Here is a 27,688-nt window from a genome sequence, read left to right as displayed (position 1 = left end):
AATAAAATAATAATAAATAATACAAAAATAGTCAGTAAGGTTGCTTGAAAAAAAGTAAAACAAAAAAGAAAGAGAGTAACAACAGCCCACTCAGCACGATTGTTTTGAATAGATAGGGCACCGCACGAGGCCCAACAGGTTGGTAGGTGGACCAGACCCCGTGCCCGCTGCTAAGGTTACCTCTCCAAAGGTAGAACCAAACAGTTTGTCCATCATGCCCTCCTAACTTCTCATTCTTTATCAACCCTCTCTCCCCTTTCTGTCGTCGTTACTACCAAGACTAGCAACGCTCAGTAGGAGAGACCAAGAGCCTAACCAACTGACCTCTCTACCCATTTCTTGGTTGAGTTGGGTTTTGGTTAAAAAAGAAGAATAAGAAGAGGAATATTTCTCATAAATCTGCTCTCTACAACCGGAAGGTTCATGGAATTCCTGCAGACACTAGATACCCAGATCATTGTGGGTGTGGCAGTGGCTCTTGTAGCCATTGGGGCTGGTGCATTCTATTTCTATTCCTCCAAAAAATCCAAAGGTCTGGTATCTTATTTTGTTTCTGTCGTGCAATTTGTTTAGTCTTCGTTGCATTTGTTGCAGTGTCTTGCATGGTTGTATAGTTCTCAGTCATCTTTCCGTGTGATCAAATCGAATGTGTTGATTGTATGCTTAGATTCCTAATTGTCGACTATAGACCGTATTTTTCCTTGTACGTTTCTTGATTGGAGGAACTAATATATTTGGGTTTTATTGGCACGCCCTCGTTCTAAACATGGGCGTGCATGATCACTTTTGTATATATTCTAATTCACGGGCGGTACTTTTGTAAAGACAAAAAAAAATTGTTTGGTGAATGGCTGTTTCTGCTAGATATGCTTTCGAAATTTTTTTCTCCTGGTGATCTTATATGTGGATGACATGGTGAAGAATATTTTTAAAGGTACTAGATGTAAAGATTTAAGAGATGATTTATTAGATTCTTCTTTCTATTTTTATGTAATTATTTACAATTAATTTTCTGTTTATTTGAAATCTTAATTTGAAGGTTTGTCACTTTCATTTGATCATCGTTACGTACACTTCTTTTTTTTTTTTTTTAATCATCATTTTTTACTTATCAAACAAAATTTTGAATTTGGCTGAAGTTGGTCTTTTGGATTGTTTGAAATAAATAGCTTCATGAATTGGAAATGGTATGCATTGAGCTCTCAAATTACTCAAGTTTCGCAATTTGCACTCTAGAATACCAAAACTGGCATGTTACACCCTCCAATTACCAAAATACAGACACTTTGCACCCTCTATTAAGATCAGACCATCAAATTGTGCCACTTCACCTATTTTTCATCCATGTTGATGTCCAGAATTAAACGAGATGCAAAGTATTTGGTTTTTGTTGTTTGAAGGTGCAATTTGTTTTTTCATCCATCTTGATGGCCAGAATGAAGCAAAGTGCAAAGTGTTTGTTTTTTGTAGTTTGCAATGCCAGTTTTGGTGTTTTGGGATATAGATTGCAAATCATTCGGTAATTTGAAGGTGCAAAGTGAATTTATCCCTCTTGAATTTAATTATTTTAACCTTAGTACACATATTATTGTTTGTCTCATTCTGGTTAGTTGGAGATTGCTATTAGTGATATTTTATATACTGGAAACATTGAGCTACCCCAATCACTTGGTGAGAAATAATTTTGACTGTCAGTTCCATTTACCTGAAAGAAGCAGAATTGTGGTGAGTCATGTTTAATATGTATCATGATCTTTGGAAGGATGACTGATCAACTAAGCCACATGTGAGCACCCTAGGCTTCTTCTTAGGAGTCTCATACTGGCCGCTTTACCAATAAGATGTGCTGGGTTTAAGCTTTCGGCTTGATTTTGCACAAACCTACTCTGATCACTTCTTAGTTTATGCATTTGACATTTGAGGTATATGTTCTGCACGATCATTTATGCATATATGTAACACCCCGTTCCCGTAGGATAGAGACGTTACTAACAAACATAATAAAATGCCCGGTAAAAAGACTCATTACTCTGAAATACCTTATTTATTGAAAGAAACTTAACTGAAAGGATATAAATAGTCTTGAAACTTGAAACTGAATAAAGCAAAATATGAGCTAATCTTAAACAAGACTAATTATTGAAATGACATAAAAGAAACTTAATCCTTGTGTAAATGACACTTATTCATCTCTAAGTCCTTATACTAAATCTACTCCTGGCCATCCAGCTCTGCATCATCATAATCACCATCTGTGGCAATCAACATAGAAGAAAACAAAAAGACAAACAACAAAAATGAGTCGAATACTCAGTAAATAATACATCATACCGTAAAATACTATCTAGCTTAGCATAAATTTGGTTTTTAAAGCCTTATCATAACTTTCATATAACATTCATGGATTAACATGGGTGGAAGCACTCATAATCATGGCAAACATGAAGCGTGAATGCATGAGTAACTTGTTTATCTTGAATTGTACTTATTTCATGGTGAACCACGCTTGAGTCCGTGGCACCACATAACTTGTCATGTAGTGAAACACGCTTGAGTCCGTGTTTCACTTAACTTGCATAACATGAAGTGAAATACGCTTGAGTCCATATTTCACTTATCCTGCTTGACGTGGAGTGAAACACGCTTGGGTCCGTGTTTCACTTATCTTGCTTGACATGGAGTGAAACACGCTTGAGTCCGTGTTTCACTTATCTTGCTTGACATGGAGTGAAACACGCTTGAGTCCGTGTTTCACTTATCTTGCTTGACATGGAGTGAAACACGCTTGGGTCTGTGTTTCACTTATCTTGTTTGACATGAAGTGAAACATGCTTGGGTCCATGTTCACTTAACTTGCATGACATGGAGTGAAACACGCTTGAGTCCGTGTTTCACTTAACTTGTAGTAACCACGCTTGAGTCCGTGGTACCGTCTTAGCACAACTGTGGTAAACACGCTTGGATCCGTGTTACCTTAAAATGTTTATCTTTCTTGATGCATGATAATTTTCTTGGACTTCTTAGACTTTTCTAATATGGCATATTCTTGTACATGGCATGGCATAACATGATATATTCTTGTACATGGTATAGTATAGCATGACATGGCCTAACATGATTTAATCATTTTATGACATTTCATGGCATGCATGATCTGAGAACTAATGAACATGTCATACATGATTAGGCTATTTATTACATGGCATGCTTGACTTAAGTTATTGCATGAACAATACATGGCATATATGGTCTAAGTACTACATGAATGAAGCATGCATGATCTGGCTATTTTAATTCATAGAATACCTATCTTAAATTATTATATGATCATATCATGATTTCCATGTGATTTTTGTAACATTCAATCCATCAATCAACAATCCGTAAAAGCATAACATATATATAGGCTTACTTTCATGTAAATCATCGTAATTCATAGAAGTTCGTGAAAGCAATCTAACCTTGACTTGGCTCTTAGCGCAACGTAGATAACCATCAAAACCATATCATATTATCATACCCAATTATAATATTTACATTACGTGTACATTTATATGATCATACTATTTACCTCTTAGCGCTGCTTCAGAAATCTCACGTCGTAGCTCGTGACCTATACGAGGCACTAGACGTTACTAATCTTTCTAGAAAACGTGTCGTAGCAATCTAATTACTTAAAATCTTACCATAGAGATAATTTAATAAATAAGTAATTAATAAAAAGAATAAATATAATCATAACATAACTAAATAATTTCTAACTGACTTAACCTAAATTCTAGGTTCGTATGTTACAATATATATGGCATAAATACTTGTAAGTTAGATATAGCAACAAATGGAATGAAATTTATAAAATACCTGTATGTAATGGCATGTAGAGCTCTGTTGATCTTGAGGGATGATCAAACTCTAGCTTGTGTTAAGCGTCAATATCAGTCCATGTTTCTTCATGCTTTACCAACTCAATGATTGCCTTGGAGGGAGTTTTTTCTTTTTTAAGAAATAAGAGCTTATTCATGAGTGAATCTAAGTAAACATGATGCATACGACAGATACACCTAATTGGAAAGAGTAAAGAGGTTAAAGAAGGCCTAAAATCTTGAGTTGGAAGAACATATGGATGTCGACAACAGCTGATAAAGTGCTCTTAAAAAGAGACTCTTTAAGCTCCTCCACAGTCTTCTCACAATCCTCAAAGCTTCTATTTTTTCTCTCCTTGCATATGTGCCACATTGGACAAATCAACTTCAATTTTAATGGAGCTTTACTTTTTTGGTTATCAAATCGTCCTTTCCAGCACAATAGAAAGTCCATCACCCAGTGTGGCATTACCCATTTCATCTTCAGAAGGTTAAAGACAGCCAGGCATAATGCACTAGCTACATCATAATGAGGTAACAAATGGTCTATGGTTTCCCCCTCTCCCTCCTGAAACCGGCCGCCTCCTTAAATTATCCAAAGTTGGAGTCTTCCAAAGCAACCAGGGAAAGCTATTTAAATAAGAAAAAAAAGAAAAAGGAATAAATAAAAAGATTGTGCTGGCAGACATTTTTGTATATCCTCTATCCTCTATCCTTTGTTTCTTTACTTATCAAAAAATATCTTCTATCCTTTATTGCTTTTTTTTTTTTCCTTTTTGCTGTCTTTATTTTTGTCTTTTCAAAATTAATTGATAAAAAAGTTAACCATTTGATTACATGTATCTAGTTATTTACTTTTTAGATGCAGGGAGCAAAGTTCCATGCTGTAGAAGCTAAGCATTGCAAATATTTCTATCATTCTTTAAAATCACCTTCGTAATTGTTGGTTCCTGCTTATCTGTGTATGCATCTATTCATTGACATAAAAACTTCATTATCCCTTATTTTTACTTTTTCCCTTTTGAAATACTAATTGGCTCTGCAGCCATGCAAACTACATCCATTTATTTCTTTTGTCTGCAAACTGTCTCACATCACGGCTTGCACTTACAGGATGCTTAGATCCTGAAAACTTCAAGAAGTTTAAACTCGTAAAGCGCAAACAATTGAGCCACAATGTGGCAAAGTTCACATTTGAACTTCCTACACCAACTTCAGTTCTTGGTCTTCCAATCGGACAACATATAAGCTGCAGGTTTATTTGTGTTGCTATTTATGCAGCAAGTTCAAATTATTTTCCACACTTACTAATTCAGTAGCTGTGTATGAAATGTTTTCTTAAATGTTTGTTGGCACTTGTGTTGATTCATTGGATGGATCATAATTTTTTACCCGTTTTGTCTCATTTCACTAGCTTTGTTCTTAAACAGTGGCAAAGATGGCCAAGGAGAGGATGTCATAAAGCCATATACGCCAACTACTTTGGATTCTGATGTTGGATACTTTGAACTAGTTATAAAGGTTCGTGCTTGAATTTTTTTTATTTGAGATTTGAATTTATTAATCTCTGTCCCACAATTTTGGGTTTTGGCCCTTTTGAATTGGTCTTCTGCTTTGAATTTTCCTGTAAATAGATGTATCCACAAGGAAGGATGTCACACCATTTTCGTGAGATGCGGGTGGGAGATTATCTTGCTGTGAAGGGTCCCAAGGTACAACTCCCTGGGAATATTGAAAATTGGTTTTGGCTGCTTCCATGTTTGTCTTCTGTATAGAAGGCTGCTTCCTTGTTTATAATTCTATAAGTTGGCTAACAAATAATACTGCTACCAGGGCCGTTTCAAGTATCAACCTGGTCAAGTTAGAGCATTTGGCATGCTTGCTGGAGGCTCTGGAATTACTCCAATGTTCCAAGTATGAGTAGAAATTAATTTCTGCTGAATACTTTGTTCATTTTAAGTTATTGACATAGTATCTTTGATAAGGTTTTGGTGTTAGTAGCATATTTCATTTTTTTCTGACCATACTCTAGGTTGCTAGAGCCATATTGGAAGACCCCAAAGACAGGACAAAGGTGCACCTTATTTATGCGAATGTTACAGAAGAGGATATTCTTTTAAAGGTAATTGCTATTACTCTCACCATTATGTGTCCTTGTATGTTTGTCTTTATCATTTTTCTAATTGGATTTAAGTATTTGAGCTTTTGAGGCTCAATGGGGTCCTCGTGAACCAAACTATCATTTCCTTTAACTTGTGCTTTTGAAGTTAGGCATGCTCAGTAACCCAAGGACGTTCCAATAAATGGATCCGTTTGAGACAATGCCCACTTTGTAAAGGGGTTTGCAGTTTATACAAACTCTTTTAGATGTTGTACATGCATAGAGTAATTTTATTACAGGATTGGGAATGAGAAGAACTGAATAGTTTTGACATTTTATTCAAGGATGATCTTGAACTATGTTAAATGGACTTAGCTATGAGTTTTGGGATAATGTAACAATGATATCTATTCATTCTTATCCCAAGCCCCAAAATAGAATTATGCACTTAGATTGGCATCTTTTTGTTTTAACTGAAAAAAGAAAATTGCAATTATTATCTTTATTGATATGATGGTCATTTGTTTTAGGATGCTACTTTGACTGATTAACTTAAATACTTAATTTGATTTTTGCATTTCCCTTAGAAAGGTGCTTTCTATCAGTTCATTGGATTAAGTTCTTAAATGATTAATCCCTTCTTAAATATATGCAGGAAGAATTGGATGGTCTTGCTACTAACTACCCTGATCGCTTTAAAGTCTACTATGTCTTGAATCAGGTTAGTATCCTTTATCATGCATCTTGTCTCAAAAAGTATTCTTCCTCCATGTGCTTCAAATTGTTACGTACAGTTTTGAAATTGTAGGACTGTTCACTTAGAATGTATCACACAAAACTCCTGCGCCCCCCCTCCCCTCCCCCCTCTCCCCACCAAAAGAAAAACCATGGAATCTTACAATGAATAATTAAATAAACTTCCCAAAACCCATATCTTTACGTCATTTTACTCAAAAAAACTCCATTTCTTTGATTATAAGCGTACTCACCACTGTATCTTGCCTGTCATTTAAAACTTGTTGGAATTGTCCAATGAAGGTTTTCTTTATTCAAAATATTTTGCTTGACGAACTGTTAGTTAATTAATACTGTTGGTAAGCCTTGATATGATGAATGTTGCAACATTCTAGCTTGTTCGGTAGGTTCTGATCCTGTACCATGGCAACCCAGCTGATGTTCCATCTCGATGTTGTATGTCATTTTTCCCTGTTGTGACTAACTGCTCGAATAAATGTTACTTCCTTAGCCTCCTGAAGTATGGCATGGTGGTGTTGGCTTTATATCAAAGGAGATGATTCAAAACCATTGCCCTGCACCAGCGCTTGATATTAAGGTAAGGGACTTGACTCTTCCACCTTTCCAACTATGTACTTCTAAAAACTAGTTTTATAATATGTTCCCCCAAAATTTAGTTCCAAAGTTGTTTCTTTTTCTCTTTTTGAAATAGTTGGAACTGTCTAACTTGCTATAGGCACCTCTCTTCTTCCTCTCACTCGTGTGTGTGCTTACACATTTGCGGCCTTGAAATCTGAAACAGAAAATGGAAAAAAAAAATACTAATAAAGTTATCCCAACTGAATGAAGGAATCTCTGGATTTGATCGACAAGTCAAGGCACATAATATTTGCAAATGTCATCACAAAGTGGCTTCAAAATTAAGTCAGTACTTGTGAATTTTGAATGTGGGAAGAATGGCGTAGTTGATATGGTACACGTGTGATGATATGCATACATTCACATGAGCGGACACACACCTGAAAAGATAATTACGTTGTAAGATTTAAACAAATGAGTACAAACTTAAACAACATGCAAGCAAATTGACTTTAGACAGACGTATCAATCCAAACTAGTTGTGATTTAAGTTATACAAACTTTCAGAAAAAAAATAGAGTAAGGTGATATTTGATCAGGTTTCATTTTTGTTTCGCGCCCTGAAATATTACTGATTTTGATCCTTGATCTGTAGATGCTTAGGTGTGGACCACCACCCATGAACAAGGCCATGGCTGCACACCTCGACGACCTTGGATATACCTCTGAGATGCAGTTCCAATTCTGATCCTCGTTTGCAAGGTCTCTGACCGGTTCCAATTCTGATCAATGGTTTAGATATTGTCATGACGCTTTACATGTGTTGCACTGCTAATAATTTTAGTATGCAGAAACTAAAGCAACGAAATATTCCCAAAAGGCAATGTGCGAAAAGAAAAAGCGGATTTTTGGTGTTGATTTTCTATGCAAACATAAGCAAAGACAATCCAATTCTGAAGTAGATAATCATCCTCATGATTAAGCACTAGTCCGTCAACATTTTCATCAAATGATTTGTAATTCTCATCATCCATCTTCTTCTACTTTATCTAAATTACTAGCCTCAAATTTCATTAGGTGTAATCCCCCAAATTCATATTTTCTAATTACCATCCATCTGGTTAATTTTATCTATAATATTTAATAGGTTCTTTGATTTTAAAGGGCTTATTTGGAAAAAGTTTTCATTTTAAAATTCAATTCTATTCTCGTATCATCACATCTCCTTCTCAAAATCACTCAAAACACAAATATTTTTAAATTAATAATTATAATTTTCTCAAACTATCAATAAAAAATAAAAAAAAATTTCAATCTCTAAATGAAAATAATATTAAAAAATTATAGTCTAACAATATTTTAACTTTAAAAATATTTTTAATTTAACTTTTTATTTCTTATTTTTCAAAATTTCAGAAAACATTAAGGCCTGATTTCAAACAAATGGTTTGGATATAAAAAATGTTTTATTTCGTCTCATCATTATAATTTTTTCAAATTTTCACATAATATAATAAAAAATTTAATTTTTTTTAATCTTAAAATAATAATAATAGTAAAAATAATATTTTAATAATATTTTATTTAATTTTTATATCAATTTAATTTATTTCAACTCACTATTTAAACAGAATTTAATTCATATTATCTTATTATTATTTATAAATTATTTTATTACCATTCACAAATTCTCTAGCATGTCCAAGTCTACCCCTAAGTAGAAATGCAAACCAATGTATTTAGTTTCGTTCCGTACCTGAAACGGCTGGAATTACTGTACCCAAATACTAACCGGCTTGCTTAAGTGGATATTCCGTTCTAGATTAAATTCCGGCCCTTCCGGCCTGTTTCAATCTATTCTAGTTGGAATGCTTATTCTGATCCGAAATACATATAAAAGGCATTTTCGTAAATAACTTGAAAACTGAGAAAAAATGGTAATTCCATTTCTATTCTTTGCTGTCAGTCGGTCCGTTTGTCTGTTTCCACTCTCCAGTGAGCTCTCCGATTACTGCTTCCTAATGAATTTTTTCTTGAGCTGTTTTGGGGTATTGCCATTGTCGAGGAAAGACTTTGCTTGCTTCTGATTCCTGAGAGCCCTTCTTTTATTTTTGGGATTTTTTATATACAGTTACATCTCGATAATACGGTACTCCCTCTTGACAGTAAGAAATAGTGAGCTCTCCAATTACCTCTTGATAAGACAAACTGTGATTTAATTTAGTTTTTTTTTTTTTTTTTTTTTTTTTGGCTTTTGGAAATTTGGGTCAGTGGTTTTCATCCAAATCTTCAGTTTCGTACTTTTTTTCATTTTTTCTAATTGTTGTTTTTATTAAAAGCAGTTCCTTGTTCTTTCTCAGGAAGAAATGAAAAATGAACTCAGGATTCCTAGAGTAACATAAAATCATAATTTTCTAGTTTCTAAATATATATATTTTTAAGATTTATATTGAAAATTATTAGTGAGTTTTTCATATATATATATATATATATATTTTTTTTTTGAAAACTTGTAATGAGGTTATTTCCAAACTTTGATGTAAAGATCACAACGGCTATATACCGTACGGGACACCGTACAATGCCCTCAAGTTGGACGCAAATTTTTAGTAGAGGTTTCGTTGGGACCGTATACCGCACGAGACTCTCTGCTATGCTCTGTGCCTGAGCAGAATTTACAGGAAAATAGGTCTCTCTGAAGCATGCACTTGTTCTCTGGATGAGAATTCGTATGGCCGACGTTTGAGCATCATCACCACCACTAATTTCATTCCAATACTTATCCAACTGATTTTGTCACTTTATGTGGATGGTCTAGATCAAAATAAGTCTTTTCAAGCACAATCCACTGGTTCTTAACTTGGTCACTTGTCTCTCGTCATTACTTGCATAAAAAAATACACAAAAATAATTTGGATATTTACCAATGATATTGACCCATGACCATTCCTTTCCACCCCCACAGAACTAGCTATCCAGCCATACTTTCTGCACATTCCCTGTTCCTCACTCAACCAGCATCATAACCCCACCATTTCAACATTTTTCTCATCCTTCTCGAAGTCTAGATATAGAACTTGCTAAGCTATCAAAAACCTTTCTAAATCACATCTGTAAAAGCCAAAAACCTTACACAAGCTGTATAGCTCCATAAAGCACTCAACCAGCTAACATGGTGTTAATAGCATAAACTGCTCATTGAAAACTTTTGATCCTCATTTTATCATGTTCTGATCATTTATTTTGATATCATTATATTTGTATAGGATTATAGATTTAGACTTAGGGTATAAATCGGATCGGTTTGGTCCGGTCAAGTCTCGGTGGGTGGTTTTGATGGATCGAAAATTTCGATCCATCATCTTCTCGGATTGGACCGACCACACATAGGGATCAGATCAGACCGGTAGCTATTAGTTTGGTGCAGTAGATCCATTCGGTCCGGTCTAATTATTTTCTTATTTTTTTCATCTTTTTTTGCAAATAAATTAAAAAAGTATTTAAATTACTATAAATTAAAACTAAGTGAATTATTAATGTGGATTATGTAACTAACTCATTAAAAAAATATTTAACTATAATTATATTTATGATATTGATAGTTACTACTTACTAATTTAGACTTTAGTTTTTAGTATGTATAATCCTTAATAATGTTATACATTTTATATATAGTTAATGAATATCAAATAATTTCATCGTACATAGATTATTCATGTTTGCTTGTAACTTAGGTATTTAAAAAAGATTACCTAATTACTTTAATTAATTGTAAATAGTAGAGTATGTATGATGTATTAACTATTTAATATTTACATATAAATAAATAAATTATCACATGATTTATGATTTATTATTAATTGATAGCATTTATTATTTCATAATTTATATGGTCAATGATAATAAATTAGATGAAAATCATATCATTAAATTATATAATTACTATATAAAAATAAGATATTAAATTATTAAAAATAATTTTAAAATATATATATATATATATATATATATATATATATATATATGGGCTTGGTCCAAAATTTATAGACCTCCGAATCATACCGAATTTCTTCGATCCATAATTTTTGGGACCAAGACTGACCAGTACAATATGTTGAACCCAAGATTTCAAGTTTTGTGTAATTATATATTTACACATAGATTTTGATAATAACAAATAAATTCAAAGAATAAAGGAGTCTCAAGCTTAAGTTGTCTACACAATAGAGTCAAGCACATCAAGGAAACAAGTATGAGCAAGAAGGGAACACGTTCACATTAAAGTGATAGAGTAATGTTGTAAATCTCTTAAAAATTTGAAATTAAGATAAAGGTTCAGAATTAATATTTTATCATAAAGCATTAAAATACATTTTCCACATGTGCATGAATATTTTGAAAATTAAATTTGAAAATTTTGAAAGATGATTGTTTGTCATCTTTCACATGTGCATACCTTGATTAAAGAGTTGAATTTTGAAAATATTAAAAATGATTGATTGTCATCTTTCACATGTGCATGTTTTATTTGAATATTTTCAAAAGTGATTGATACTTTTTTTTACTTATGCAAAAGGTAGATGTTTTTGTTTGAAATATTTGAAAAGTAAAGTGTGCTCCTTTTTTCATATGCAAAAAGTAAAAAGATTAGGTTTGAAAAATTTGAAAAGTAAAGTGTGCTCCTTTTGTCATATGCAAAAAATAAAAAATTAGGTTTGAAATATTTGAAAAGTAAAGTGTGCTCTTTTTGTCATATGCCAAAAGTAAAAGATTAGGTTTGAAGTTTTTGAAAAATGAATGATGTTGTCTTTGACAATTGAAAAAGAAGAACCTTTTATTTGAATTTTTTGAAAAAATAAATGATGTTATCTTTGACATGTGAATCTTTTTAAATTTGAATATGAAGTCTCATATACCTATAAATAGATCATTTGAGAGCTTCACATTAACAACATCCAGAGCATACAACATTCATTCAAAACTTTCATTCTCTCTTCTCTAAGTATTGAGCCTTAATCCTTGTTCATTTTGAGAGATATAGTTTGTGCTGTATTATTCTTATTCCACTCATTAATGAGTGTTTTCTGATAACCTACCCACTATCAGCTCTTGTATTAGTAAAAGGGTGTGTATAACCCCTGTGCGTGTAGAAAGTATTCTACACAGGGAATAGTTGAATCACCACGTGTAAGGTGATTGTAAGTGTAGAGGGTGTTCTACAAGAATCCTTTGTAGCGGTGTTGTTCAAAGGTGTAATAGATTTCTATCTCCACCTGAAGGAGGTTGAATAGTGAATTTGGGAATCCTCAAGGGGTAGCTTGAGGCGAGGATGTAGGCAGTGGGGCCGAACCTCGTTAACATACTGAGTTTGCTTCTCTCTTACCCTTACTCTTTATATTTATTGCTATTTCGTATTTTGTTTATATTTTATATTGTATATTTGATTTATAATTGTTATTTCTTTTAATACAACTCAATTCACCCCCCCTCTTGTGTTAGTCATCTGGGCAACACAATATCTAATTTGGAAATTTTCAATTCGATCGATTTTTTAAGTCCGTTCTAGACCGAAATTTTTAGTTCGGGTTCGGTTTTTCCGGTCCAGACCAAATTCTGTACACTCCTAGATTTAGTTTTGAAACTTCAACCATCAAGGTACAACTATTCTACTAAGATTTGAATCAAAATTATCATATTTTTGTGCAATTTATCCTTGAGCCCAAGACAATCCTCATTCTTTTTGTAGAAGGTCTTCTACGTGTCCATCTTTCAAATAGCTTAATTAACTCCCCGATCCATAAGATTGTCGTTCCTCCATTTTATCTTTTTTTAGAATTTGACATTTATTGAGTCCCTAAAATGTGTGTGCACAATTCCTACAAAATATATATTTTTACATAAATAGTTTGTATACTCATGTTTCATAATGAATCAATATTCCACAAATATAGTTAATGTTTTTCCTAGTGAGAGAAGCTCCTCCATCTCTCTAGAAAATAAGGCAGCGTTTCCGTCCGAGGGAGGTGGGAGCCTAGGCTTCCCCTCCCTCCATCTCTCTAGTTTTCGTTTATTTTAAGTTTCATTTCCATTTCCATCTCTTTGTTTTTTACATTTAGTTTTTCTGTTTATAATAAAGCATCGGTTTGGAGGTGGTTTGGTGGTCAAAAGCTCCAACCCCGGTCAAGGAGGCTGAAGTCATCCTCCTGTTTAAATCTCGCAGTTGGCAGAGTGATGCTTGCACGGTGGAAGAGGAGGGCCTCGACTTCGTTTTTTTTGGCTGTGGCATGGTGTGGTCAAAGCTAACCACTCGGGGATGCATGTAATAAGAGGCGTTTCTGGCATCTGTTTGGCTGAGTTTTGTTCTGTTGAAAGGCCATCACAAGGCCTGGTAACGAGTCCGTTTCCGTATCATTTCACCAGCTAGGTGGAGAGTCATTCCTCGCTAGAAACGAAGTTTTTTCGGCTTTGTATGGCTGGCATTCCTGACTGTTTGTGTTGGTCTTCTGAGGGGATAGCAGAGAGGGTTTACGGTGTGGCTTAGTTAGGGAGTCTAGATCTTGGAGATAGATTTTAGCTTGCTGTTTTGGGGTGCTCCTCCTTGGGGTATGTGTACTCTGTTTTATCCATGGAAAACAAGGATTTTTTTTGGGTTGCATGCTGAGCGGCATGGAGGGGATAAAGCATCTTTAGGGGTGGATTCCGGCCGTAGTTCACTATGGATGTTCTTGGGGATGATGAATCGAGTGATTAATTAGGCTTAAGTCCATTATCGTAATCGGATTATGATCCGCTTTGGAGACAGATTTTACTTTTTGATTTATTTGAAGCACTTAGGAGCATCATTTAGCAAAAAAAATTACACAATTAGACTCGTAGGAATATTTAAGATTTTATGATGTTATAAAAAGTTTTGAATTTTTCGAATGAAAAATAAGTCAACAGAAGAGTGCCACATGGCACCTAGATTAAATAGCCGTTACATCATCATGTAGGATATCCAAATCAGCCAAGGATCACTAGGAGATTGTTTTGGACACATGGTATCATCACAACCCTTCGTTTGAAGCATATTTTACACTTGTCAATTGGAGTACAAATGTGTAAAGTGGATGAAGTGAAATCAAGCAACTTACATGTGTTCTTACAACACCATGTCTTTCTTACATTCACTACATTATTCCAACCACTCAAGTACAACTATGGTCAACCATTAAAAAGCCATAAATGAAATCCCAAATCCCTTAGGGTAACCGAAACCCCAAAGGTGTACCACTCAGTTTTGACAATCTTGCTTCTCTCTTTGATTTAAACTACTTTTACCAGCAACCATACACTCATGTACTTTTCCTTACATTCTCATCCACTTCCTTACACCATGGTACTTTCATTTAACCAAAACAATTACACATGGACTTGAAGCCCTATCTATACCCTAATTAAAGTCACTCTGTTTTGAGTTTTTAGTTCCAGCCGAATTGCTTCTCTTTTCCCCAAACTTCTCACACGAGTTTGCCCCATGGCTGAACTTGTACCCTTGATTCAGCCCCAAATAGTGTACTTATAGAAGGTCAAACAAACAAGCTTTTCCTACAAACAAAGTCACCATTCGGCCAACACATTTCCAGCTCATTTAAGCTAAACAACTCCACCACTTTTACAAGCAATATCTTCCATCAATTGGTCAAACCATTAGTTACCCAAGGTCAGCCCTCATCTGTCCCCTATAGCCCCATGCCCTCTCTCATTTTCCCATCACTTAGAGTTTTTCATTTTCCCTTCCTTGAGAGCAAACTGAGTGAGATTTGGAGAGAGTCTTGGTGCTTAGTTTCTTGGGATTTTTCAGCTTGTAAGTTTTCTTTCCTAGCTTTAATCTCTTGTATTTTTATCAAACTATGAGTCTTGGATTAGGAGAGTATTGGTTAATTTTATTGGAAGATTTAAGGTTGAATGTTGGTATTTTGGTGATGATGGCGCTTGGTTTGGAGTTTGTTGATATGCCTTGGGAGTTTGAGTTATTTTGTTAAAAAGTCCTACAAATTTCGGTGCTTTGGTGTATTGCTATGAATTTCATGCAAGTTCTTTGTTTGAGTTATAGCATATAAGTTTTAATAAAATAGATTTCCATAGTCCACTAAGTGATAAAACCAAAACCCTTAAACATGAGATTTGTTTGGTTTAATTTGTCATTGTAGCCTTAGGAACTAAGATCCATGGTTTTGATTTCCTAAGCTCTTGATCTTAAAGCTTTGATCTATGGTTTAAGTTGGATTTTTTTAAAGCTTTATGACTAGGTTTTGTTGGATTTTTTTTATAAGCATGCAAAGATTTGTGTTTTTAAGCATGATTTAGAGGATCTTGGGTTTGTGGTTGTGTTGATATTGTATTTTCTAATATATGTTGAATATGGTGCATAGATCAAGTTAGAACTTGAATGTGAGTTATACGGATGTGTTCTTTTAGATTATATACATGGAAATTAAGGATTTAGTTGTTTTGATTCAAGGTCAAGCATGCTATGTTTCGGGTTCAAGGCTTTTAGTGCAAGTCGATTTTTACATATTGAGTAAGTTGAGTTTTGATGCTTGGTCATGTGTATTCAACTAGGATTGAGTGATTAACATGCTAGAAGTTAAGATATGTGAACTTTTGGAATCCTTGCTATTGAAATGGAAGTGATAGACCAAAAACCCAAAGATTAGGTTCAGTTTGACCTAATTTTGATCTTTTGTGTGATTATTTGAAATTGTGCGTTTATGATTTTGTATAATGTTTGATTTAGTTTCTTGACATGATATTTGAACTAGGAATTTGATATTATGAGTCATTCAAATCAAGTCTAAGAATTATGGTGTAATGAATGGCCAAGTAGCATGCAAAACACCATTTTTAGCCTCAAATAGGTTCGGCCTAGAGGAGTTCACATAGTAGGGTTTAGTTTTTGTAAATACAAAACTCATAAATGGTCTTAGATTGGAATTTAAATAAGGTATGTAAATTTTGATAAGTTTTGAAGAAGCAGAAGATGGCTTGGCTTCTCTAAGAAAATCCATTGATTATCAGTTCAAAACCACATAAACTAAGATGGTTGCTTTGAAATGCCAATTTGATTATGTGGTTCAACAGTTGGCAGCCCTAGCATTGGAGAAGCAGAAGAACCATAATTCATCCCATAAAGAGTCCTCTGCTTCTCACCTGCATAGAGAGGAACAACTGGAGTTAGGAAGTGAGTCATTTTTCAAGTCGGTGCGTATCGAATTTTCTATGGGGAAGACCCCAATGGGTGGTTGTATAAGACCAATTTTTTTTTTTTTTTGTAACACCCTGCCTCAACAAAATTGAGATTAGCCTCTTTTTATATAGAGGGGAAAGCTTTAATTTGGTTCCAGGACTTAGAAGAAATTGAAAATTTGGGTAGTTGGGAGGACTTTACAAGGGCTATTTTGACTCTATTTAGTCTCATCTCCTATGACAACCCTATGGAGTCTCTTACTAGACTCAAACAGAATGGCATAGTGGAAAATTATAAATCTAAGTTGAAGCAATATCTAATAGGTTAAAGGGGTATGTTTGTGAGTTTTCTTTTTTAAGTGGGTTTAGGGATGACATCTGACTGCCAATGAGGATGTTCAATCCAGACAATCTCCTCACGGGTTATAGTTGGGCTAAGATTCAAATGGAGCACACATGGTTAGGGGTGTAACGGGTCTGGTTTTGTATAAATTTTAGAACTAAACTGGTATATACTAGTTTTACATTTTCAAGAACTGATTTCAGACCTATTATCCTCCTAACCGGTACTTCCAGTTTTATAAGTTCCGGTTTAGTTTGGTCCATTTTTTTTGTTTTAATCAAGTACCAATGTAATTAGATATATTATATATAAAAATTATATATATATATATATATATTTAAGATTAAAATTTTATGTTATAAATTATAATATAAAATTATTTCGTATATAATTATATATATAAATTATATATACATATATAAAATGTTTCATATAATATTAAAAATTAATTTTTACATATATGTATTTTATAAACCGGTCCAGTCTAGTGCTAAAAAGCCAAGAATTGAAATCGGACCAGATTTAATTGAGTTTTAAAATGTAGGAACTAGTTTTTGACTAAACTGATTCAAAACTAAGCTAACCAGTCAGGTCTGGTTCAGGTTGGTTCTCTGATTTTTCAATTTAAACTTTCAACCCTACATGGAGCTTATAAGGAGAAATTCTAAAGGCCAACACTTTAAATTTGACCCAGGGTTACTGAAGTACTCGAGTACTATCATTGTGCCTGCCCAAAAAGGGGGTCTAACACCATAGTCCATGTCCAAAACATAAATATGTAACAAATGAAAGATAGAAGGGATAGAGGTTTGTATTAATCCTATGATTCCAAGTGGAATCTAGGGGACAAGTGCCCAAATCCTAAGTTGTTTCTAATTAAGGATGTTGGGAGAGAATGTATTGACGACCTAGAAATTTAGAAGAAAGAGACAGGCATAACAAAAGAGAGTTTGGATTTAAAACTCAACAATGACCAACTAGAGATCTCTTTACATGCTCTTATTGTATCCCAAAATCCAAAAGCCATAAGAGTTAGGGGCAGAGTGGGCAATCAAGAAATCACTATGCTCATAGATTCAAGGAACACCCATAATTTTCTTGACCCCTCAATGATTAGAAGGAGAAATATCTCAATCAATGCTACTGAAAGGGTTAAATTTAGAGTTGCCAATGAGGATTAGATTACCAGTGAGGGGAAATGTGCTAAGTTAGGGTTTAAGATGTAGGGCACTTATTTCACCACAGAGGTTCATGTTCTAGTGCTTGTAGGGTGTGACATGGTGTTAGGGGTCCAGGGGCTAAGCAAGTTAAGGCGTATTATCTAGAATTTGAGGATCTGTCCATAAAATTCCAACAGAGTGATAAGACTATCCAGTTAAAGGGTCTGAACCTTGCAGCTTGCAATGAGAAAGGGGGTTTTAATAAACATAACAAATTGAAGAAAAGAGGACTATGGCTTTGATTAATTGTGGAGGAGATGCCTCCTTAGCCTAGATTTATTCCTAATCCTATCTAGTACATCTTAAACCAATATCTTTATATATTTGGAGAGGCCTACCCCTCATAGAACTCATGACCACTCTATCAACCTACTCCCCAATACCCCACTCGTTTCTATACGACCCTACAAATACCCCCTATTTCCAAAAAGATAAAACAAAGAAGATTGTGAAAGAATTGTTGACCAAATGGGTGATTTAGCCTGGCCCAAGCCCTTATTCCTCTCTTGTTTTATTAGTAAGAAAGGCTTATGGCTCTTGGAGGATGTGTAGACTATAGGACATTAAACAAAGTGATTATCAAGGATAAATATCCTATTCTTGTGATTGAGGAGCTGCTGGATGAGTCAAGTGGAGCCCAACTATTTTCCATACTAGACTTGCGCTCAGGCTACCACCAAGAGAAAATTTTCGGATAAGTCCTGGTATTAAACCTCAAATAACACTCTCCAATGGGAGCGCACCACCTCATCCTCCCATGGTTCTAAGAATGGGACCGCACAATATAGAATGAAGACCTTCATATAGAGACCCTCTCTCCCAAGACCATCATCGAATACCCTCCAATCTCTAAGACCCATGGCCATGACCTCTCTCTGACAACCTATGCTTCCATTGCAGTGAAGATCGTCATTGTTGTGACCATCGAAGCTAACGACATGGCCGTTGTCATGACCCATTGCCATCTTTTCTCACTCTGTGACCTTACAAACTCTGGTTTTCATCTTGAATATTCTCATATCAGTAGATCTGAATATTCTCAATGAGACTAGAAGAAGCCATCCCATCCTTAGCTAAATTTAGGTGGAGAAGATCTTGAGCGACTATTATAAGCTAAGTTAAAAGTTCTCGTGATTCTTCACAAACTAAAGCCACCTTGATGTTTTATTAATGGCCCACTCTGTTGATGCTACGGGGAGAGAATGTACAGGTTGTGCATGTATCTTGTGAAATAAGTTGATAGGGTTGAGCTTACGTTCTTGATGTGGATCATGAGGAAGGATTCCTAGAGATGGGGTATTTGAAAAACTTAATTGATATAAATGATATGTTATATATGCGTTCTAGGTGCAGGAATGGTCACAAAGAAAGGCATTTTATTTGATCTTTGTTGTGGGTTCAAATGATCAATTATAGACTGCATTTGTAACAAGAGGATTTTGCACTTTGCTTTTGTACAAGGCAATTCATTGTCTTTCTTTGATTACAAAGTGGGTTAATTTTACCGTTCAGTACCACCATGAATTTTGGAGGGTCTCCAAACCCCACCTTAGTCTGTTGCACTGTGGGAGAATTGCCTTCGCAATTTGCTGCTAACCCTACAATTTCTTTGAAAATTTCCAGCTATTGCAATGTTTCCAAACCAAACCATGTAAATGGCAGAGAGGACGATGACAATGTACATAGGGAGGACGACGGCGGTTTGGTAGCGTCTAATGGGCAACACCTGGTGGTCTAGTACCAAATGAGGCTCCCCAATTTTTTCTTCACATAGGTCTTTTGATCTTAGTAGGTATTAGCTATGACGAGACTTATATAATTAAGCTTTGGAATGCTAAGGTGGCCTTTTCTTATTGGAGGGTGTTAAAGTCCAAATAACACCACATCCATTCTAGAGAGGAACTGTACTACCAAATTAGGGTGGGCTGAGGATATTCCTAAAATTGCATTCAAGATACATTAAGCATGCCATTTGGGTTGACCAATGTCCATTTAACATTCCAAAGCCTTATGCATGAGATTTTTTAAGTTCTATCTAAGAAAATTTGTTCTAGTTTTTTTTTTTTAATTGGATCCTAATATGCAGAGGAACATAAGAACATAGACATATTGCATAAAAAAATTCTCATAATTTCTAGCCTATATTTAACGCAAAGAATACTATAAGATAATCACATTTGGAAATGTGTCTATACTTGTGAGGGGGGTAAAACACTAGGGCCCAAAGACTAGGCCTAGCCCACCAAGTTAGGGGCTAGGGGATAAGAGGGGATTAGGGAGGTCAAGGAGTCAGGAGGCATGGGGTGTCAGGGAGTTAAGAGGTAGTCAGGGGTTGTCAGGGAGTTAGGAGATAGGCAATGGGGCTATAAGGGGTCAGGAGGTAAGGGGGTGCAGGTCAAAAAAGAGAGACAGTTGGACACGTGACACAAACAGGGCATTACCATTGCAGGGGGCACACGGATAGAGCTCGCACCTTAAAAGGGGAGGTCCAGACGACTTTTGAGGATCCTCTTCTTCTTCAGCTTCCTTTTCTTCTTCGACTTCTCCTTCAACCGTTGGACGAGGAGCTCGTTTTTCTCTAATAAATGTATCCAAAGCCACCATTGTACAGTGAAAAATGAGAGACCATGAGTAATTGTAAGCAAGAATATTATAGTAGATTTCTCCTCCTCAAATGCATGTGGATGTAGGCATTATGCCGAATTATGTAAACCATGTGTTCATCTCTTTTTATGTCTCTGCACTTGCTTTCCTTTCACCGCAATGGATGTACGTACCATCACTGTACAACATCACTTGACCACTGTTGGGGGCACCAGACAATGTCATTCGAGGCCCAAATCTCCTCAGTGTGCTGGGAATGACTCTTTTTCCCCTTCCAATCTGTTATGTGATTTTCAAAGCGTCAACAATACTTTATGAAGTTCAAACACTGTTTTGGAAATTATTACATTGGTAACTGTCTATTAAAGACTTGCGTATGAATTTAATATTTATAAATAATTATGCAAACAAGATAAAAGCAAACTGCAGGCTGGGATGCTCTACATCAACATAATCTAAAGTAAGAACTTGGCTATAGAGATTTAGAGAGCTTTAACTTGGCTTTTCTGGCTAAGCAGGTATGGAGGCTGCTTCAAAATACATCTAGTCTAGCTGCAAAGATTCTGAAAGAGAAGTATTTCAATGACAAGTCTTTACTAGAAGCAAAATAGGGCCATAGATCCTCTTATATGTGGAGAAGTGAGTGGAATGCAGTGAGTCTCTTGGAGGATTGAGATGGAAGGTTGGAAATGGGGATAAAATCAAAATTTGGGTCAAAGATGGCTTGCAACACCATCATCATTTATAGTATAGTCTACAGTTTCTATTCTTGATAAAGAAGCAAGAGTGTGTGAGTTGATGCAATGCAGAGGGGAGTGATTTGAAGCATCTTCAACAAAGTGGAAGCTGATCAGATATGCATCATGTCATTAAGTTGTATGGAGGTGGAAGATAGGATGATTTGGGGACCTTAAAAAAAGTTTGTTTTCTATGAGGAGTGCATACCACTTGGAGAATGAAAGGAAGCAAGCCAATCAAGGTGAATTTTCAAGGCATCAATAGAGGGAAAAAAATTGGGAAAGTATATGGAGGTTGAATGTTCCAGAGAAAATTGAACTTTTTCTTTGGAAAGCTGTCAATGAGTTCCTTGCTACTAGGAAAAATCTCTTTCTGAAAAAAAAATCATAGACAATCCTTTTTGCCCCATTTGCAAAAGGGATGGGGAGACTATCATGCATGTGGTTTGGCATTGCCCTGCAACATGTGATGTGTGGTCAGAATCATTGTGTATGTTGCAGAAGATGAAGACTAGTGAAACCGATCTGTTGGCTTTGTGGGATAAACTCAGGGAGAAACTGAATGAGTCTGAGCTAGAGGAGGTAGCTGCAGTAATGAGGGGTTTATGGTTGAGAAGAAATGAGATCATTTTTTAGGATAAATTCAAAACTCCAAGTCAAGTCATAAGAATTGCCAAAAATGATTTGACAGAGTATCAACAGGCTTAACAGATAGTTAAGGTAAGTGATAGAAGCACTGGGGGGGAGCTGCAGTCAAGATATGAAGTGGAAAAAACCAATATCGGGATTTGTGAAAGCTAACTAGGATGCAGCAGTTGATAAGAGGGAAAGGAAGGTGGGCATAGGGGTTGTAATTCAAGATGAAGATGGGGAGTTGTTAGTTGTTATGGAGGGACAAAAGTATAATGTTGATCAACCTACTGTTACTAAGGCTTATGCTTTGTGGAAGGCTATGGTTGTGTGCATAAAACTTTGAATGGACAAGGTGCTGTTTGAGGGGGATGCTCAAGTGGTTGTTACTGTTGTTAATATGGCTATTGAAGATCTATCTTTCTATGGCAGCTTAATAGAAGGTATGAAACAATTATTGAAGCAAAGGACATATTGGTTAGGGCAATTTATTCGTAGAACAAACAATGAGGCAGCACATTCATTAACCAAGGAAAGTTTATTTGTACAACCTGAGTTGGTTTGGATTGAAGATATTCTTGAGTGTATTCAAAGAATTGTAGAGAGGGAGAGTTTCTGTAATAACTAGTGATCAATGAAGATAGGTTTTTTTTTTTTTTTTCCAAAAAAAAAAAAAAAAAAAAAAACAAGAACCAAACATACTAGCCTATAAATGAAACACATAATATTCTTGTGTACGTGTTTAATATTTATAAAAATATTATGCAAATAAATGAACAGAGAAACTCTTAGATTTCTAGATTTATAAAACATTATGGGTGACATTAATAACTTTTAAAAAAAATGTTTTAGTTACAAACAAATTTTAAAAATAAGGTCGTAAGAGCTTGATGTGGTATGTTAGATATAAAACTACTTTTATAATAAAGTATATCTAATATATCATATAAAATCATGTCAGTTTATTTATTTATTTTTATGAAATTTATTTGTGGAAATAGCATTTCTCAATTTTCAATGCCCAAAAATTCTTAGGTTTAATAGGCCTAGACATCAGAGACCTTTAATAGGCATTTTCTAGATTTTCTAGTGCATGTTTGCTAAGGGTGCTCACATGGGTGCGAAACACATCCACGACCCAAACCATAAAGAAAATCTATTTATGAGATTATATATTTATGAAAATTATTTTCATTTTCACGAAGAGTTTAGGCATTTTAATTAATTGGTATTAAAAATTCTATAACAAATGAATTCCTACCAAAATTATTTTCAAGTATGTGGCAGAAATGGAAGCTGCCATGAGCGATTGCTGTTCCTTTCCCTAGAAAATAGTAGGTTTTATTTATTTAATTATCGTTTTGAGTCGAAACTGCGTAGTAAATACTGCAACCAATTTGCTCAAAGTACAAAAGAATAGCCAAAGAAATAGACGAAGGCAGTCCCACCAAAGAAGAGCCAAGGAGGTCCCGCTTCCATCGATAAGACCCTATTCTCGCGCTTCTTCTTCTTGCTAGCAAACAAGTCTTTGAGGGTATGGTAGAGAGACTTTTCCTTCGATAACATCACCACCATTCCAACATTACGGCATGATTCCATCATATATTCTTCTTTCACTCTTCATTCATCAAAACTAATCACCATTAAACATCTTTATCTTCTTTTCTTGGTTTTCTCGACCCTTTTCGGGCGCTTCTTTCTTGGTGGGCTTGTTGGATTGGATTTTTATTTCCTCTGAGTTCGCTTTCTTTTTCGTTGGTCCTTCTTCTTTGGCGGATTTATACATTGGGATATGAGTTATTTCTTCATTTTGAATCTGCTTCTTGCATTGGGATTTATCCAGAGGTTATTTTGCGCACTGGGCGTTGAATATTTATGCCCAATGTTTGAAGTAAGTTGTGCTAGCAGGGTGCTCCATGAAGTGTTACAGGTTCTATCTATGTAATCGTTGTGAGTAATCGTTCATCAATTTTGAGCAGGATTCGCTTGGCTTAGTGCTGCCATCTCTCTCTTCTTCTTCTTCTTCTTCTTCTTTTTTTTTTTTTTTTTTCTTATTTATTTATTTATTTATTTAATTAATCTATAATTTCTCCTATAAATGCTCAAGTATAATTATTCGTCATTTTCATAGTTACCCATTTGACACATTCCAGGTTGGATATCCTTCTTTCGATATGTAATGATAGTTCTAACGCGAGATTGTTGAACTTTTACGGGATTCTTATTACGATGGCTGAGAGGAATGCCTTGTCTCTTGGAATCACTTCTCGGAACTCTCTGTTTTGTTTGTTCACAATAATATCGATCTTGTTCATACTATCTTGGTTCTTTGTGCTGCGTTCAACTGGTCGTCCCAATTTCATTGACCATAATTTGTTACCCAATTCCAAGTTTCTGGCTACGAGTGACGATCGGGGTTCTGCAACCCATAGTCAGAATGAAGTTGAACCCTCAACCGGAAATCGGTCAATCCTTGTCGATGCAGAAGAACAAGAAGAAGAAACATCCCAAGAAAATGAAAAAATAGATGTGAAATGCAATACCAATGATATAGAAGTAGCTCAGCAAAAAGAAAACAAAGTAGTTCTTAAGGTTTTTATGTATGATTTACCCCCGGAATTTCATTTTGGACTTTTGGATTGGAAGGCTCAAGGTGGTAGCGTTTGGCCAGATATTCGAAGTAAGATACCCGATTATCCCGGTGGATTGAACTTGCAACACAGTATAGAATATTGGCTTACTTTGGATCTCCTGGCTTCCGAACTTCCTGATGCTCCAAATGCTCCGCGTAGTGCAATAAGAGTCCACAACTCCAGTGACGCTGATATCATTTTTGTACCATTTTTTTCTTCATTATGCTATAACCGGTACTCCAAGGCTGACCCACGCCAGAGAAAGAGCAAGAATACGTTGCTACAGGAGAAGCTAGTGAGATTTTTAACAGCCCAGAAGGAATGGAAGAGGTCAAGAGGACGTGACCACTTGATTGTGGCCCATCATCCAAATAGCCTTTTAGATGCAAGGATGAAGCTCTGGAGTGCCATGTTTATACTTTCAGACTTCGGAAGATATCCTCCAAACATAGCAAATGTTGATAAAGATGTGATTGCACCTTACAAACATGTAATCGGTTCTAATGTCAATGACTCGCCTGATTTTGATAGCCGTCCAACTTTGCTATACTTCCAAGGAGCAATCTATAGAAAGGATGTATGTGATCTTCCTCTTTAAATTCTTTTAGCTAGTTGTTTCTTTTCGTTTCAGCAGTTGTAAAGTTGGGTATTTAAATTTGCTAAAAACTATCATGTTTTCGAAACCTTAAGCTTTAGATCAGCACCTCAATCAATGTTCATTATTATATTTAAGCCAAGTTAGACACTATCTTACTGAAATTCAATTTTTTTTAATGAAGAATTAGTTGAATCTACTCTCGTTGATGAACAGATTTTACTCATAGGATACTACTAATTTATTAATTTTTTGTTATTTTTTGAATCACTGCAAATCTTTTGGTGGGGTTAATATTCTATCAACATGGGTAATTATTTTCATACATGAATGCACAGATTTGACAGATTTTTCATTTACAAGTGCTTTCAAATGAAGTTTTGTGTGGTTAGCCCTCTTCTTTGTAAAATCCTAATGTCTATTGGATTCCTGAAGCTTGTATGTGATCAATTGGTTGAGTAATTTGTCTTTGGTTTCAGCTGTCTGTATTGTATTCTTCATGTTAATTTGGGTTGATTGTTTCCAACTTAATCAAGATTCTCTAATATTTAATTTCCCATATTCAGGGAGGCTATATTCGGCAAGAGTTATTTTATCTTTTGAAGGATGAGCAAGATGTGCACTTTGCATTTGGAAGTGTGCAAAAAGATGGAATTAAGAAAGCTACCCAGGGAATGCATTCTTCAAAATTTTGCCTCAATATAGCAGGCGACACCCCGTCATCAAACCGTCTATTTGATGCCATTGCTAGCCGCTGTGTTCCGGTCATTATTAGTGATAATATCGAACTACCATACGAGGATGTTCTTGACTATTCTCAATTCTGCGTATTTGTTCGCTCAAGCGATGCTCTTAAAGAAAAATTCCTAATAAATCTCATCAGGAATATTGGGAAGGACGAGTGGATCAGAATGTGGCAGAAGTTGAAAGAAGTTGAAAATTTCTACGAGTTTCAGTACCCATCAAAAGAGGGTGACGCCGTCCAAATGATATGGCAGGCTGTTTCTCGTAAGGTTCCTGCTATTAGATTGAAGCTAAACAAGTACAGGCGATTCTCTAGTAATGCTGTCCGCTCAGATAGGGGGGTAAGATCGGTACCATCACCAAAAAATTTTTGGTGAGGCTTCGCATCTTTTAGCATTTTTGTTACTTAACACGGGATATTAGGCTGACTTTGTAACTTTCTTGTAAAGGCCGCCGGGGGAATCACTCTGAGGGAATGAATTCAGCTTCAATACATGGATGGCAATATATTCATTTTCATAACATTTCTTTGTTTATTCTTTTATTCTTTCATGTTATAATATAAATAAACAAACTTGCCAGATGTCGGTATCATGTTTTGTTTTGTAAAGGCATTAACTTTTCTCTAGCTGCTTCAAGCTTGCCAAAAGGAATAGAAATTATTGTATTTGTGTTTCGCACTATAAGAAAAGAGAGACTCTTTATACAACCGGAGAGAACCCGTGTAACTGGACACATCTTTTAATAAAAAAAAAAAATCATTTTTTCTTCCTACTCTCCATCTCTTTCTCTCTCTATCAATTTGTCGGTGCATGGTAATCCTCCCTCTGTATCTCTCTTTCCTTTTACAATTGATTGAAACTATGTACAGAAAGGATAAAAAGTGGGATTGAAAGTTTTGATGCCTTCAAAGATCACCGACATTACTAGGTTTTGGGGTCCATGGTTGAAAGTGGAAGAATGAATTTGGAAGGATGCTCAATTGGAAGGATGTGGCCACTGATGTTTTTTTTTTTTTTTTCGAGTTTGCAGTTGACCTACAGTATTGCCGTGGGTCTATGCATAGTGGTTCAGAGTCTTTGGCTGCCTGCAAGTGCGATGGTTCAGTTCAAGCTTAGATCCAGTTTCCATGGTAGCCACTAGCTAGGCCTGTCAGATTCTTTGGTGATTCATGCATGGAGCCATTTCTATAGTACTGTTGTATGGTTCTAATATTTGGGTCCATACATGTTATATAGTACTTCATATATATATATATACATGACCTTAATGATCTCAGACCCGAAGTACTGGTGTGTGTTTTTTATGTGGGTAGTGGGGCAGTTTTGTGGTGATTGGGCTTCTGGTAATTGGAGTATAATTTCTTGTCAGTAATTGCAGTGGCGAGTTATACTACACAACTATCTACTGTTCACACAACCACCGCACTCCAGCCAACGTGGTATTTTTTTTTTAAAACGTCGGCGTTTTAGTCCTCTGCATCATTTCAATTTCCCCCCCCCCCTCGCCCGCGTTCTTCTTCACTTTTGACGCAAGAAAGCTTCCCTGCATTCTCTGCTCCACGCCCCCAGCTGGTTTCCTTCGTCGGCCTGACCTTTTCTCTGGCCCGTGTGGGTGCATCAGTTCGCCCCGTTTGACTTCATCACTCCGACCCGTTTGGCTTCATCACTCCGGCT

The 27,688-nt window shown here is 35.5% G+C and overlaps 2 protein-coding genes across 4 annotated transcripts; both read left to right on the top strand.

Moving 5' to 3' along the window:
• Positions 1-205: 205 nt before the first annotated feature.
• On the top strand, positions 206-8,307 carry LOC122276399 (NADH--cytochrome b5 reductase 1). The gene is made up of 9 exons (XM_043086081.1): positions 206-532; positions 4,977-5,118; positions 5,294-5,384; positions 5,498-5,575; positions 5,697-5,777; positions 5,896-5,985; positions 6,620-6,685; positions 7,211-7,297; positions 7,934-8,307. The coding sequence occupies exons 1-9, from the start codon at positions 424-426 to the stop codon at positions 8,024-8,026; spliced, it is 837 nt and encodes a 278-aa protein (XP_042942015.1). The 5' UTR covers positions 206-423; the 3' UTR covers positions 8,027-8,307.
• A 15,132-nt stretch (positions 8,308-23,439) lies between these two features.
• On the top strand, positions 23,440-26,606 carry LOC122276007 (probable arabinosyltransferase ARAD1). 3 transcript variants are annotated; one of them, XM_043085414.1, is made up of 3 exons: positions 23,440-23,574; positions 24,194-25,250; positions 25,835-26,606. In XM_043085414.1, the coding sequence occupies exons 2-3, from the start codon at positions 24,270-24,272 to the stop codon at positions 26,387-26,389; spliced, it is 1,536 nt and encodes a 511-aa protein (XP_042941348.1). In that variant the 5' UTR covers positions 23,440-23,574; positions 24,194-24,269; the 3' UTR covers positions 26,390-26,606. The 3 variants fall into 3 exon arrangements, with proteins under 3 accessions (XP_042941348.1, XP_042941347.1, XP_042941346.1); XM_043085413.1 differs by having other exon boundaries at positions 23,446-23,987; XM_043085412.1 differs by having other exon boundaries at positions 23,446-23,990.
• The last annotated feature ends 1,082 nt before the right edge of the window (positions 26,607-27,688 follow it).

This window comes from Carya illinoinensis, chromosome 9, assembly GCF_018687715.1.
Source record: "Carya illinoinensis cultivar Pawnee chromosome 9, C.illinoinensisPawnee_v1, whole genome shotgun sequence".
Taxonomy (NCBI): domain Eukaryota; kingdom Viridiplantae; phylum Streptophyta; class Magnoliopsida; order Fagales; family Juglandaceae; genus Carya; species Carya illinoinensis.
This window is presented reverse-complemented; position numbering and strand designations above follow the sequence as displayed.

Bases quoted from the DNA above. Each gene is read 5' to 3' on its own strand.
- LOC122276399 (XM_043086081.1), top strand. From the start codon at position 424: ATGGAATTCCTGCAGACACTAGATACCCAGATCATTGTGGGTGTGGCA. The intron at 533-4,976 runs GTCTGGTATCTT...TTGCACTTACAG, and splicing joins TTCCTCCAAAAAATCCAAAG to GATGCTTAGATCCTGAAAAC. The intron at 5,986-6,619 runs GTAATTGCTATT...AAATATATGCAG, and splicing joins AAGAGGATATTCTTTTAAAG to GAAGAATTGGATGGTCTTGC.
- LOC122276007 (XM_043085414.1), top strand. From the start codon at position 24,270: ATGGCTGAGAGGAATGCCTTGTCTCTTGGAATCACTTCTCGGAACTCT. The intron at 25,251-25,834 runs GTATGTGATCTT...TCCCATATTCAG, and splicing joins GAGCAATCTATAGAAAGGAT to GGAGGCTATATTCGGCAAGA.